The sequence below is a fragment of the Anopheles nili genome, chromosome 2 (assembly GCF_943737925.1).
Source record: "Anopheles nili chromosome 2, idAnoNiliSN_F5_01, whole genome shotgun sequence".
NCBI classification, from domain to species: domain Eukaryota; kingdom Metazoa; phylum Arthropoda; class Insecta; order Diptera; family Culicidae; genus Anopheles; species Anopheles nili.
In genome coordinates, this window is record NC_071291.1 from 45,966,334 (window position 1) to 45,978,685 (window position 12,352).

At 40.8% G+C, this 12,352-nt stretch overlaps 3 protein-coding genes across 3 annotated transcripts; 2 read left to right on the plus strand and 1 right to left on the minus strand.

Annotated features, from left to right (window-relative positions):
- Nucleotides 1–905: 905 nt before the first annotated feature.
- On the plus strand, nucleotides 906–4,923 carry LOC128720410 (adiponectin receptor protein). The gene is made up of 5 exons (XM_053814079.1): nucleotides 906–1,017; nucleotides 2,487–3,259; nucleotides 3,342–3,529; nucleotides 3,629–3,822; nucleotides 3,911–4,923. The coding sequence occupies exons 2-5, from the start codon at nucleotides 2,502–2,504 to the stop codon at nucleotides 4,049–4,051; spliced, it is 1,281 nt and encodes a 426-aa protein (XP_053670054.1). The 5' UTR covers nucleotides 906–1,017; nucleotides 2,487–2,501; the 3' UTR covers nucleotides 4,052–4,923.
- Nucleotides 4,924–5,465: 542 nt separating this feature from the next.
- On the minus strand, nucleotides 5,466–8,400 carry LOC128724155 (sorting nexin-6). Its single transcript, XM_053817923.1, has 7 exons — nucleotides 8,395–8,400; nucleotides 8,135–8,278; nucleotides 7,313–8,050; nucleotides 7,063–7,245; nucleotides 6,855–6,872; nucleotides 6,647–6,756; nucleotides 5,466–6,586 (listed from the first exon to the last, which is right to left on the minus strand). The coding sequence occupies exons 1-7, from the start codon at nucleotides 8,398–8,400 to the stop codon at nucleotides 6,493–6,495; spliced, it is 1,293 nt and encodes a 430-aa protein (XP_053673898.1). The 3' UTR covers nucleotides 5,466–6,492.
- A 773-nt stretch (nucleotides 8,401–9,173) lies between these two features.
- Nucleotides 9,174–11,135, plus strand: LOC128724166 (actin-related protein 5). The gene has a single exon (XM_053817934.1). The coding sequence runs from the start codon at nucleotides 9,174–9,176 to the stop codon at nucleotides 11,133–11,135; it is 1,962 nt and encodes a 653-aa protein (XP_053673909.1).
- The last annotated feature ends 1,217 nt before the right edge of the window (nucleotides 11,136–12,352 follow it).

Below are 12,352 nucleotides of genomic sequence, written 5' to 3' on the forward strand. Positions count from 1 at the left end.
AAACATATTTTAGTACTACAAATAGTACAAAATCATAATGGTCTGTAGATTATTTCTCATTTACGCAGATCAGCAAAGAAAAACTTACCTGCACAGTGTAGGACATGAATGAAAATGATTGCATAAAGTGTGGTTTTAAAGAAATTTCGGTTAGGCATAATGTTAATATTGTGTTTATCGAATCTCCGTTTTTGAATCCATCATGAGAATCATCCAAAACGCGACCCATGAAAAACACAATGGGTATGGTTCGTGTCTCAGGAAAACGATCAGGTAAAGACACTATACCAAACAATTCAATATACGTAGCGTATATTTGCTTTATACATTCCTAATGCATCTTTCATTCCATATGCTCTACCTTGTAGTGCAATTGGACTGTTTCACGATCTCGAGTAATTATGTATGGACATATGGCCTTTAGTTGCCGGTCCTAGTTACTACTAAGGTTGAGTGGAGTCAGAACACGGATTAATACAGGAGGACCCAGGTAGCTGGACTTCTGCATCGTACCGTGTTAAAACCTAAGTAAAGAAGAAGAAGAAGAGTAATTATGTGGAACATTGCTCTAATGAAATTGTATGAATCAAATAGTAAACGTGATTCAAGTTGAAATTATAATGCTCACACTTATGCAATAGATCATGTTTGGTAATGATATGCAAAGTAAGTGAAACAGAAAATCATCCAGAGAAAACGATCTCCTGGCAGGCAAATATCACACATAAATACACAAATTTTAAACCAAATGCCAAATGAGCTGCTGTCAAGAATGTTGTCACGATCGAATGTCAAAAAGCACTCGTTCGCTCGGTACGGTTCGTTGCATCTGACACATAAATATCTCCGACTAGTCCCTTCTGTAATAGCTTCAACTAGCCCTCTCTTTTAAGTGCAGTAACCAGCAACGCAGCACTACTTCCCTTTTACCGCCCATCCAAGGGCTTATTTGCTGAGGGAAAGGGGTAGTTCTTTGTGAAATCTATTGCATACGAACGACGTTAAACTACTGTTTTGGTAATTTACATCTAATGTTATGGCTGATTAAATGCATTACGGAAGTGTTTCTCTGTGCCCGATAGCTTTCAGTGGCTTTTTCCCTCGGTGGAGTGCGGGAGTGTGATTTTTTTCCAAACCCGAAGGGGGCTAATTGTTAATACCCCATCGCTTGTTATGTAGTTCAAAACTCAATATAGAGAACAGCTATCGAAAATTGCCACTGATTGAGTGGAGGAATCTTCGACGAGGGTAGTTTTACGACCAACTTAGAGAGGATTTTACGAGTGACCCAAACTACATTCCTAATGTTTGTGTAATCTATCGTTTTCACTACGTGTTTCCCTACGAATTTCCGCTCAAAGTCGACCGTCGCTAACAATCGAATGTGGATTACGTGTGGTTCATTTTACAAGAAGTGTGTAAAACTAGGCTAAACGGAAGGCGACACTAATCCATATAAAAAGAAAACAAAGCATTCGACGTGATATTTTTATCGGTGGAACAAACTAGCTGCTATATAGTCTTTTGGCCCGTACTAAAAAACACACACTCGACTTGTTGTGCAATCACATGATTTCTTAGTGATACGAAAAGATAGGTGATTAAACGTGTTTGCAGCCTGATGGACTAAATTTTTTATCGATAAAACGCTGGATAAATTAGCATTAAAAGGAACCTACATTCGACATTTGCACAGCACAGCATTTGTTTCAACGAAAATGCGAGCAACGAAGATTATTGATTTTTCTTAAGCGCCATCATTAGCCCGCTCCAGCGTGATTTGAGTGCAGTGTGCAATTTTTTGTGAATGTTTTGTAATAGACAGTTAAACTGCTGGTGTATTAGAAACTGTAGCTACGAATGGCATTTGTTCCAAGTGATTGAACATATACCGCTTCGATTGCCTTTATCTGCTCTAGTTGCTAGTTTAGGTGTGATAAGGAAGCGGGTAAAGCTCGCATTGGGTTTAATTCAAGGTGATCTCGTTTGTGGTTATGGAAAATATGTGCGGGGAGCGATAGTCTAACTACACATATATCTATCGAATGTCGTTATCTGAACATGTTACTCTCTTTCTAACTAACTGGAAGGAAATTAGAAAGCATCTATTAAAAATGTATGCAAAGCAGATCAGTAACTATTTAAATATTGCTCATACTTCTCATGTGTTACATGTTACAACGTAATCAGGATTAGTTATCACGTTTTGGTTTCTCACAAAGTCAAAAGATTCACATTGAAGCTGTGAAAAAGCACTGCGCCATTGAAGTACGGATGTGCAAACTTCACACAAATCACAACATGTGCATATTTCAATCGACGTTTAGCTTGGGGTTATATGCTTCCGCCGCCTGCTTTGTTATCTTGTTGATTTTTATAGTTACACGTGGTATGGTGCAGTCGGAAGTTTTATTTTCTTTTTTATATGGGTATTTTTGTAACTGGCGCTGTAATCAACTGGTCTGATAGTTGTGTATACTTTTTAGAATAAACTCTGCGCTATGTCGTCGCTGCATTACGGAACAGACGATGTCCTCGAGGATGGCACGCAGCATCAAACAGCAACTTCACGCATCAGCCACAAATCGGTGCTGAATGCCGCTCCTGGTGACGATCTGTTCAACAATATGATGGGAGCCGAATCCAGTATAAGAAAACGTCACGTATGGGCGCCGGAAGAAGTTTCGCTGGCCTCTGAAGACATCGATCTGCTGGATGACGACGACGACCTAGAGGAAGAGGAAGACGATGGAGTCGGTTGTCCGTTACCTTCGACACCCGAAGACAACCAGCTACTGGAAGCGGAAATGACGGAAGTTCTTAAGGCGGGAGTTCTGTCAGATGAAATCGATCTTGGTGCGCTGGCCCATAACGCGGCTGAGCAGGCCGAAGAGTTCGTGCGTAAGGTGTGGGAAGCCTCATGGAAGGTGTGCCACTTTAAGAACTTACCGGCATGGCTCCAGGATAACGACTTCTTGCATAAAGGACACCGGCCACCGTTGCCTTCGTTCAGCGCTTGCTTTAAATCGATCTTTCGCATTCACACCGAAACTGGCAACATCTGGACTCATCTGCTAGGCTGCGTGATGTTCATCGGTGTTGCCGCCTACTTCTTGACGCGGCCTTCCTTCGAAATTCAACTACAGGAGAAGCTAATTTTCCTAACGTTTTTCATTGGCGCAATCATATGTCTAGGATTTTCGTTTGCGTTCCACACTCTGTGCTGTCACTCGGAAATGGTTGGCAAGTTGTTTTCAAAGTAAGCCAACAAGTTCGCTAAGGGCTTATGTAAGACGGATATAATGTTTCGTTCTTGTCTATTTTCATGTCTCGATTTATAGGCTTGATTACTGCGGCATTGCTCTACTTATCATGGGCTCATTCGTTCCCTGGCTGTACTATGGTTTCTATTGCCACTATAAACACAAATTGATCTACCTGACTGTTGTCATCGTGCTCGGCATCACTTCGATCATTACCTCGCTCTGGGATAAATTTTCTCAGCCCAATCTGAGACCGCTTCGTGCCGGTAAGTTGCGAAGACTTCATCAGCATGCTCAGAGAATACAACCCGAACTAAGGGCAGTGTTAAGAAATGCATTATGTTTAATTTGTCTGCCTTTTGCAGGAGTTTTCATGAGCTTTGGTCTGTCTGGTATTATCCCAGCGATCCATTACGTGCTTATGGAAGGCTGGTTTAGTAAAATTTCCCAGGCAAGCTTGGGCTGGTTGATTCTGATGGGATTGCTATACATCCTCGGTGCCCTATTCTATGCTCTGCGCGTTCCTGAGCGATGGTTTCCCGGCAAGTGTGATATTTGGGTGAGTTTTTTTGTTTGTTATTATCCATACTACTTTTACACATATTTTTTATCGCATTTATAACACGTCTTGTTTGTTCTTCTATCAGTTTCAATCGCATCAAATCTTCCATGTGCTGGTATTAGTTGCCGCCTTTGTCCATTATCATGGCATCAGCGAAATGGCTATGTACCGGGTAACGGTCGGAGAATGCGACATCCCTCATCAGCATCCAGCTATTAGCTTCTAAATGATCATGTTATGTATCATGAGCTACAACATGCCCTCGTGTCGATTTTGAACAGCTGGTAAACACGTTTTACATCATAAAAATACGAGATGCACATTATAACATCTCAGTGAAACAAACGGACTCACAGTGTGAAGAATCGGATTCATAGGAATATTCCTAACAAATACAAAAGCGTAGTTTGTTTAACTTATTAGGACGATGTTCTGGGCTTTTGTTTTTAACAAATTGACGTTTTTCTTCAAAATTTTTTTCATGTTACCCTCGTTTTCGTATTTTTTTGCAAGCGTTTTTATTGCTAAAGTATGCGTTTTGTTCTTCTTAGATATATGAGTCCTCCCGTACGGAAGTGCTTTTCATTCATTCCCACGTTCGCTATTGTTAGTGTGAGGCTGAAATAGTTCGAATCATTAACCATCCTTCATGGATGTGCAAATGTAACCAATAAGGAAGAAATCACACATATAAAATGCATGGTAACAGAAATAAGTATGGTTAGCCCGTCTTTGCCGATCGATTCGTATTAAAAAATTTACATAACTAAGATTATTTGCACACAACATGGTAGAGCAAGTGGCAAAACCACTTTATCAGCTTTTTATAATTGATGCAGGGGAGTAACCGACAAAATGCATCCGTTGAATTGAGCGTCAGCCTTTTTCTGCACCGTCAGAGTATTACGTTAGACTTCCGTTCATGCATCTGCAAAGTATCAACAAAATTTCATGGAATAAATTGGGCAATATTCCAGTACGAGACATCTGCATGGTGTATTCCTGGTTTTAATTCCCAGACGCTATTATTACGCATAGAAAAAATAAGCAAAGGTGTGCTATCGAAAAAAAAACATACAAAAAGTAGAAAATCATATACAGACACGGAACTCAAAAACGCAATCTAGAATACAACAACGAGAAGCCAAATAAAATATGAGAGCAAGCAGCGCGAAAGAATCAGACAGTTTTTCCATTGCCAACATCACATGAAAGAGACATTTTCAGTTGTTGTATTCGTTGTTTGGGTACAAAGTGGAATTAACAAAAAAAGGATAACAATAAAAAGCATGGGAATGTGCGCACTACGAATGGGATAGAGGAACAAGTAAATGTTTAACCATTAGGTAAGACTAACATAATTATTATCACATACACACACTCTCTTTCACACACAAACACACCCTGAATGGTGGCACGGCAAAATGTACGAGCTATGGGAAAACGTTAAATACAATTAATGTGTACCAAAATTACATACAGATGTCTTATATGTTTTGCAAGATGACCTAAATATTGTAAGAGAGGAAGATCAACCGTCACATGCACCGTCATACAGCAAATTGCATAAATCTACTACAATTTTATCGCAACTCGACGTTATAATCATTATTAAAATTAAACAACACTTTTTATATTACATGTTGTTTTATTAATATCATCAATATTTCAGACAAGTAACTAATTACCGACTTGTGTATGCTTTTCTATAGATCATTCAGGCTTCAGTACGAGCTCATGCTGTTTGCGTTTATCTGAATCGTCTTTTCCTCGATTAGAGTCAGAAAAAAAAGACTAACAGCAGGTGTATAAAGAGTACAGTAGAAAAAATAAAGTCCCAATAAGTTCTCCTACCTTCACGCTGCGTTTGTACAAGCTGTTCGGGTTTTGGTTTTCACTTCAAATCCATTTTTAATTCTTTTTTTGTGATACAATAAAAATGCACTAAAAATACCTGATTCCTCTTACTGTACGCTCAGAAACGCACAATTGTAATAATAAACGCGTATATTCTCACTTACGTTTCTTTTACTTTTTTTCTTTGCTTCCGCTAGCAAATGTTCAATGGAAGATAAATGAATTGCAATACATAATTCCGATTATTTAGATATAATTCGAGTGAATAAATTCTACAACTTCTAACAAAGGAATATATGGTCAAAATTGATTTAATTTAACTGATGCTAACACAATTGCATCGAGCAAAAGAAAGCATCTATCTCTCACGTCAACATTTTCACGTTTTCCTTATCTAAACAGCCAACAGTAGAATGTAAAAATGTGAACTAAGATAATGGCTTCAAACGTATTTTTGTAGAACCCGCTGTTCAAATAGTACCCTCGTTGTTGCAAATAACAAAAAATTGGTGAGCTAAATGAAGATGCCCTGATATGAACGATTTAGTTAGTTCATCATCAATTACAATGTTTTGCTTGTTGTTTTAACTACGAAACATTCTCATGGTGGCTCCTATTACAGCTTTCAGTCGTTCACAAATGCAAACATTGTTTACGGTATATGCAGATTTCGGTCCGCCGTTGACTATGGACTCTTCCGCAAAGGTAAAAAAGTGTATTGTTCCACATAGACGGCTACGTTCGTCGGATTACTCTGCAATAATCCTTAAATGATTTTTGCTGAAATGTTGCTTGGTTTATACATCGTGTCTAAGCCAGTTCTTGTAACGAGAGTAACGATTGGCGCAGAAATTCGTACTGTCCTTTAGCGTGTTTTATCTCCAACTCTGCCAATTCCGTTAAGCTTAAAGCAAGAAAAAGGGCGTAAAACTTGTGCTAAACCCGTGGTATTGAATATATTTACCTTTTCTTGAAGGCAGCTACACGACGCAATCTAAAGCTGACGAGTTCTTCCTTGCCCCGGGCTGACATGGATTCAAACTTTTCACATGCTTGCGTTTGGGCATTTTCAGCCTGTAATGACAGAAAGAGTTGTTTAAAATGTGCTATTTAAATGCCACGGAACACATTCACAAAAGCATGCGGGTATAGGAGAATAAAATCATTCCCACCTCCTGCACTTCCAACGGCTACACCGCCATCGTGGAAGGAAGCATAAAAAGAGAGAAAGCAGTCAGCAAATTGATGGTTAATATTAAATGGAAAAAGAACAACCAGGAAATAATGTTATGAAGGTACACAGACTTTGGAAGCCAAAGCGCAATAAGTATGTACACTAGTGTTATGCTCGACTTTAATTGAACAAAACAAAACACTTACGGCATGCACGTCCTTGTTCTTTGCCCGTGCCTTTTCCAAGTTACGGTTTGCTGTCTCATACGCGGCCAAACAGCGTAAACGACGAATGAGAAGTGCTTTGGCGGCATAGCTATCCCGTTGGTAGTACCTCAAAGTGTCGCCCAGTTTCAGATCTTGGTCACTAGCCACGCGCCCTTCCAAATTCTGAGGAAAGAAACAAAAAAGGGTCCGTGAAGATGATAGTTCGATCGATGGCACAGTTCTGAATTACCCTAATTTTTTCGAAAATGTCCGATGTTTTAGCCAAAAATTTTTCCATTGAACCATGCTCCGCCGTGGACAGTCCGAGCAATTGCATCGAGATGCGTACGTGCGAGTCAGCCACGTCCTTATGTTTGTTGGTCATTTTCTCAGTACGTATAGCGGCTTCCTTCAGGTGTGAGTGATATTCGGTCAAAAAATGCACTTCGTGCTCGAAAAAATCGTTTACATCTTTTACTGTAGCTCCAAGGTAGATCTCGTCCGTCGTTTTACCGATGCTCTTTACCAGTCCTCCGAAGATGTCGATTTTTTTCTTTATTTTCGCACACAAATCCTGATCGTACACGAGGAACACCTTCAGGTGCGAATCTTCTCGAAACACTGGATGTGAAGCAAGGCGTGTCAGAAATACTTCATGCATGGCGACAGTTTTCTTGAATGTGGCCAAATATTCCGCCTCCAGTTCCTGTTTCATTTTTTTGAATTCTTCCTTTGTCATGTTTCCCTCGCCCTCACCCAGTCTTTGCAGTTTTTCGCGCGATGCATCGAAATCTGGTCGCGGAGGACATGGTGGAATAATGTACCCAGCATATTCCTCGTTTTCTTCAAAGCGATCGTGCAGCCAGACAAACTCTTCGTGTTGGCGAACGACCAGGAAATCGGATTTATCGAACCCTTGCAGATTAGTGCGTGTATGGACGGTAAATTTAACACGTTCTTTTTCGCTCAAAGCATCGGAAATATCAACCTGAAAGCGTGACAAAGAAAGATGTACCAAACGATAACGCGAACTATTCTTCCACAACAACAACAAAAAACGCCCATGACTCACCAGAAGCGAGTTATCTGGAAGCGTTGTCGTAGATCCTGCCGTCGATCCACCCTCAACGGATGCTTGACGCGAACCAACCATTTCTGGTGCAGTTGCATTAGGACTGGTGGCTTGCTTTGGCGATCCGTTTTCTTCAATGCCGTCCTATAAAGAAAAAATGATATTCATGCAAAGCCGCCCACATACATATCCCTTGCCTTATCACCGGTGGTGGCGCCAGCACATTGCGATCGGCTTATCAATCTCCCACACTCACTTACCATCATCTTGATAGAATTTCAAATGAATTGATACTTCCGGTCGGGTCCCAAGTCGTATCAATTTGTTTTATGCGTCTACAAGGGTTGATGATTTGACGGCACTATAGCTGAAAAAGTATGGTGGGCAATATAGCTGGAAAAGTATTTTGCCGCCGCGATACCCTCTTCCAGTAGTGATAAAACCAATGACTCAATGAAACTAATTAGCGGAATCAGAATACGGAACCAACAGAACGAGACCTGCTGTACAAACTTAATAACTGAAAGATCCAACGATTTTGCTTCACACCCTCTTTCTCATGAGGAACGCCGCAACTGTACAACAATTTTCTTTCTGCTGTTGTTAGACAGAGCAATAGACTTCGTCAGCACAATATTGTAAACTTCAACTTTCGACAGATACGCGTAAACGAAGAGAATCGAATTGATTATGTTTGCGCTTGTGTGCGTGTGTTGTGTTGGGTGTTTGGATCGTAAATGCCAACGATTTACGTTTAGATCTACGGTTTCGGAAGCTGCATGAACAATTTTATGAAATATCAATGCAAAATCATAGTAAATGAATTTACTTTCCCTTTGAAATAATGTTTTATGAATATTTAAATTTATCATTCATTGAATCCGAGCTAAACAATGTTTGTGCAATTAATATTCTCAGTAGATTGCTTTACAACCGATAGATGCTTGTTTTGAGGTGGTTGTCAGTCATAAACAACACTCTATTATTTGCAGATCGCCTTCTTCGGGTTTGAGAAGATTTGTTTTGCCATTGAATGGAAATGGAAATTTCACCGATAGAAGATTTGAAAATAATCCCTGATATAGTGCAACCATACCCCGATCCCTCGGTTGGCCGCGAGGCAGTCATAGTTATCGACAATGGTTCATTCAACTGCCGAGCCGGTTGGATGTTGAAAGAGAAGCCGGCGCTCGTTTTCCGCAACCTATTGGCCAAACCTCGAAAGGATCGCAATAAAAAGGATGTCGATGTGGTTGCCGTACCCGTTACCCAAATCGGTAACGACATTGTAAATATTGAGGCGATGCGCCTTCAACTACGGACCCAGTTTGACCGGAATGTTGTTACACATTATAATGTACAGGAGCAGATTTTCGATTACATCTTCACCAAACTAGGTATCAACTCAGAAAACGGCGTACCACACAAGGTTATGATAACGGAATGCCTATTCAATCCAAACTACTGCCGAAGTCTGATGTCGGAGCTGCTGTTCGAGTGCTATGATATACCCGGTCTTTCGTATGGTGTTGATTGTCTTTTTAGTTTATATTCAAATCAACGAGCCAAGAATGGGCTGGTCATCGCTACGGGTTATCACACGACGCACGTAGTTCCGGTGATGGATGGGCACATAGTCGTGGATAAGATACGTCGTATAAACATCGGAGGATCGAATATGATTGCATTCTTGCACCGATGCTTGCAGCTTAAGTATACATTCCACATGAATGCAATCACATTAAGCCGATCTGAGGTATTGTTGCACAAGTACGGAGAGTACGCGTACGATTACATGCAATCGCTCCGTGACTGGTCATCCGTAGAGTACTACGAGGAAAACGTGAAGAAAATTCAATTGCCCTATAACCAAACGGTGGCAGCCCCAACCTTAACCAATGAGCAGAAGGTTGAGAAAAAGAAGGAGCTGTCCAGGCGTTTAGCCGAAATCAACGCAAGGCGCCGCGAAGAACGTTTGGCACAGGACGAGGAACTACTCGCACAATTACAACAGCTGGAAGAATCAGCGGAAGACGGAGATGACTTTCGCGACGGTCTTGCAGAGCACAGTCTGAAGGATGCCGGAGAGTTAAAACGAATGATAAGCACCGTCAATTCACGAATTGATAAAACTCGCCTGAAGATAAATACCCCTATGGTAAATGGTCCTCAAGTACAAGCCGACTCAGAGAAGCTTCTGCAACCTCCTCCAAATATGACTATCGTTGAGTGGGTGGAGGAAACTCGGCGCAAACGTGACGCTATCATTGACAAGCGACATGCCCGCAGGCAACGCAAGCAGGATCTAGCAAAACGACGAACGGCGGCTGCACAGGAGCGAATGCGTATTATATCGCATTTGGCGCGAAAGGAGAAAGGCAGTGACGATTTTGGGATGCGAGACGAGGATTGGGATGTGTACAAGCAGATCAGTCGAGACGATGATAGCGACAATGAGAATGACAACGAGCGTTTGCTGGAGTGTGAAATTATTTTAAAACAATACGATGCAACCTATGAGGATCCGCTGCTGATGATGTCCGGAAGCGCCGCGGAGCTGTATCAGCTACATGTCGGCGTGGAACGCATCCGTGCACCGGAAATTTTGTTTCAACCAAGTATCATTGGAAGTTACGAAGCGGGACTTGCTGAAACGATCGATTTTGTACTAAAACTCTTTCCGGCTGAGCAAAGAAGCTGCTTGGTGGAAAACATATTTCTAACGGGAGGATGTGCGAAAATTCGTGGTCTCAAAGAGCGACTTACTCGGGAAATGAGAGAGATGCTTCCTTATGAATCACGTTTCGACATAGAAGTAGCTCGTGATCCAGCGCTAGATGGGTGGAATGGGGCTAGTAAGTTTTGTTTAACCGAAACCTTTCGGCAATCGCTAATAACTAGGCAACAGTATGAAGAGTGCGGTGGAGAATACATCAAAGAGCATGTTAATGGGAATGTTTATTTTCCTACTCCTAAACATACTGACAATGAAGACATGTAATGGAGAAAAGTTGGTGAAATTTGAAAAATAAATATAACATTCAGCATGTGGATACAATTTTTTTTCATAAATTCGAGATGGTACGGTGCTGGTGATGCATACTTTAAAAAAATGCTTTCATTTCGTATTTCCGTACTCTGATTCGTAATCGTCATCGTAGCCGTTATGTAGTATGTAATAATGAGCTTGCACAACGTGGAAACATTTATTAGACTACTCATGGGAAATTATTTACTTACTATGATTATCGAGAGCCAATTTTGTATCGTATTGAAGATTTAAATCAAATGTATAATAAATAAATGTAGCGAGAAATACTGCTTTTCTAGCAATTATTATTCTAGCATAAATTATAAGCCGTTTGAACAGCAGTAACTGTCTTGTTAAATTTAATTATTCTTTACTGCGTGAATCATTTTATCTATATTGAAAATGTTAAACCTGTATTGCATGGGTAGACCTGGCCTGGGGTATTTTTGCAAAAACAACCGATTCAAATAACGTGACAATATGTTTGACACACCTGCTTTAAAGCAATGACGTTGTCAGCACGACGAAAAAGTGCCTCGCGAGAAACTGACTCAAAATACCAGCTGAACCAAAGAAAGTGTTTACAAGTGTTGCGATCGCTGTTTGCAGCAGTGGCCGGTGGCGTATATATGTCGTATCAATTCGAAGCAATTTTCGATGTGATTTATTTTGCAAACTCGTTTAAAATGTACTAGTTCTATGCCGTTAATCGTGCTCTCAGTGGTGGTAATGTTTTGGAAACAGTGTGTAAAATGTAATGCAAACCGTAGTGAAGATTACGGAATATCGCACTAGGGGCAAAGTGCAACTCAGGGCGATGTGATAGGCTGGAAGCGGATAGTCAGTGGCTGGTGTTGATGGTTAATTGTGACACGGAGCTCAGGTAATTTGCAGTTTTATGATCGCATAGCTGGTCGTTACACGCACTGTCGCATTTTTCGCCCTCACTGGTGTCCCAATCCAATCAATAGGAAAGTGCACGCGCTTGAGCAAGTAAAAAAAGTGAACCTATGCCACGGTGCACTCAAAATAGTAGGTTGGTGACAAAGGAAGATGTGCGTAAAACCACACACATAATAGTGGAAACGAGCTAACTAAGAAAATAAAGGGAATGAATCCCAATGACGGTGTTGTAATCAGTAATTTCGGAGAGAGTGAAAGAAAAGGATGAATCGATACATCAAAGG

Excerpts from the sequence above, each read along its gene's own strand:
- LOC128720410 (XM_053814079.1), top strand. The coding sequence starts at position 2,502 with ATGTCGTCGCTGCATTACGGAACAGACGATGTCCTCGAGGATGGCACG. Across the intron at positions 3,530-3,628 it reads TCTGAGACCGCTTCGTGCCG|GAGTTTTCATGAGCTTTGGT; the intron begins GTAAGTTGCGAA and ends TGCCTTTTGCAG. Across the intron at positions 3,823-3,910 it reads CCGGCAAGTGTGATATTTGG|TTTCAATCGCATCAAATCTT; the intron begins GTGAGTTTTTTT and ends TTCTTCTATCAG.
- LOC128724166 (XM_053817934.1), top strand. The coding sequence starts at position 9,174 with ATGGAAATTTCACCGATAGAAGATTTGAAAATAATCCCTGATATAGTG.
- LOC128724155 (XM_053817923.1), bottom strand. Across the intron at positions 8,051-8,134 it reads TTCCAGATAACTCGCTTCTG|GTTGATATTTCCGATGCTTT; the intron begins GTGAGTCATGGG and ends TCACGCTTTCAG. Across the intron at positions 6,587-6,646 it reads GTAGCTGCCTTCAAGAAAAG|CTTAACGGAATTGGCAGAGT; the intron begins GTAAATATATTC and ends TCTTGCTTTAAG.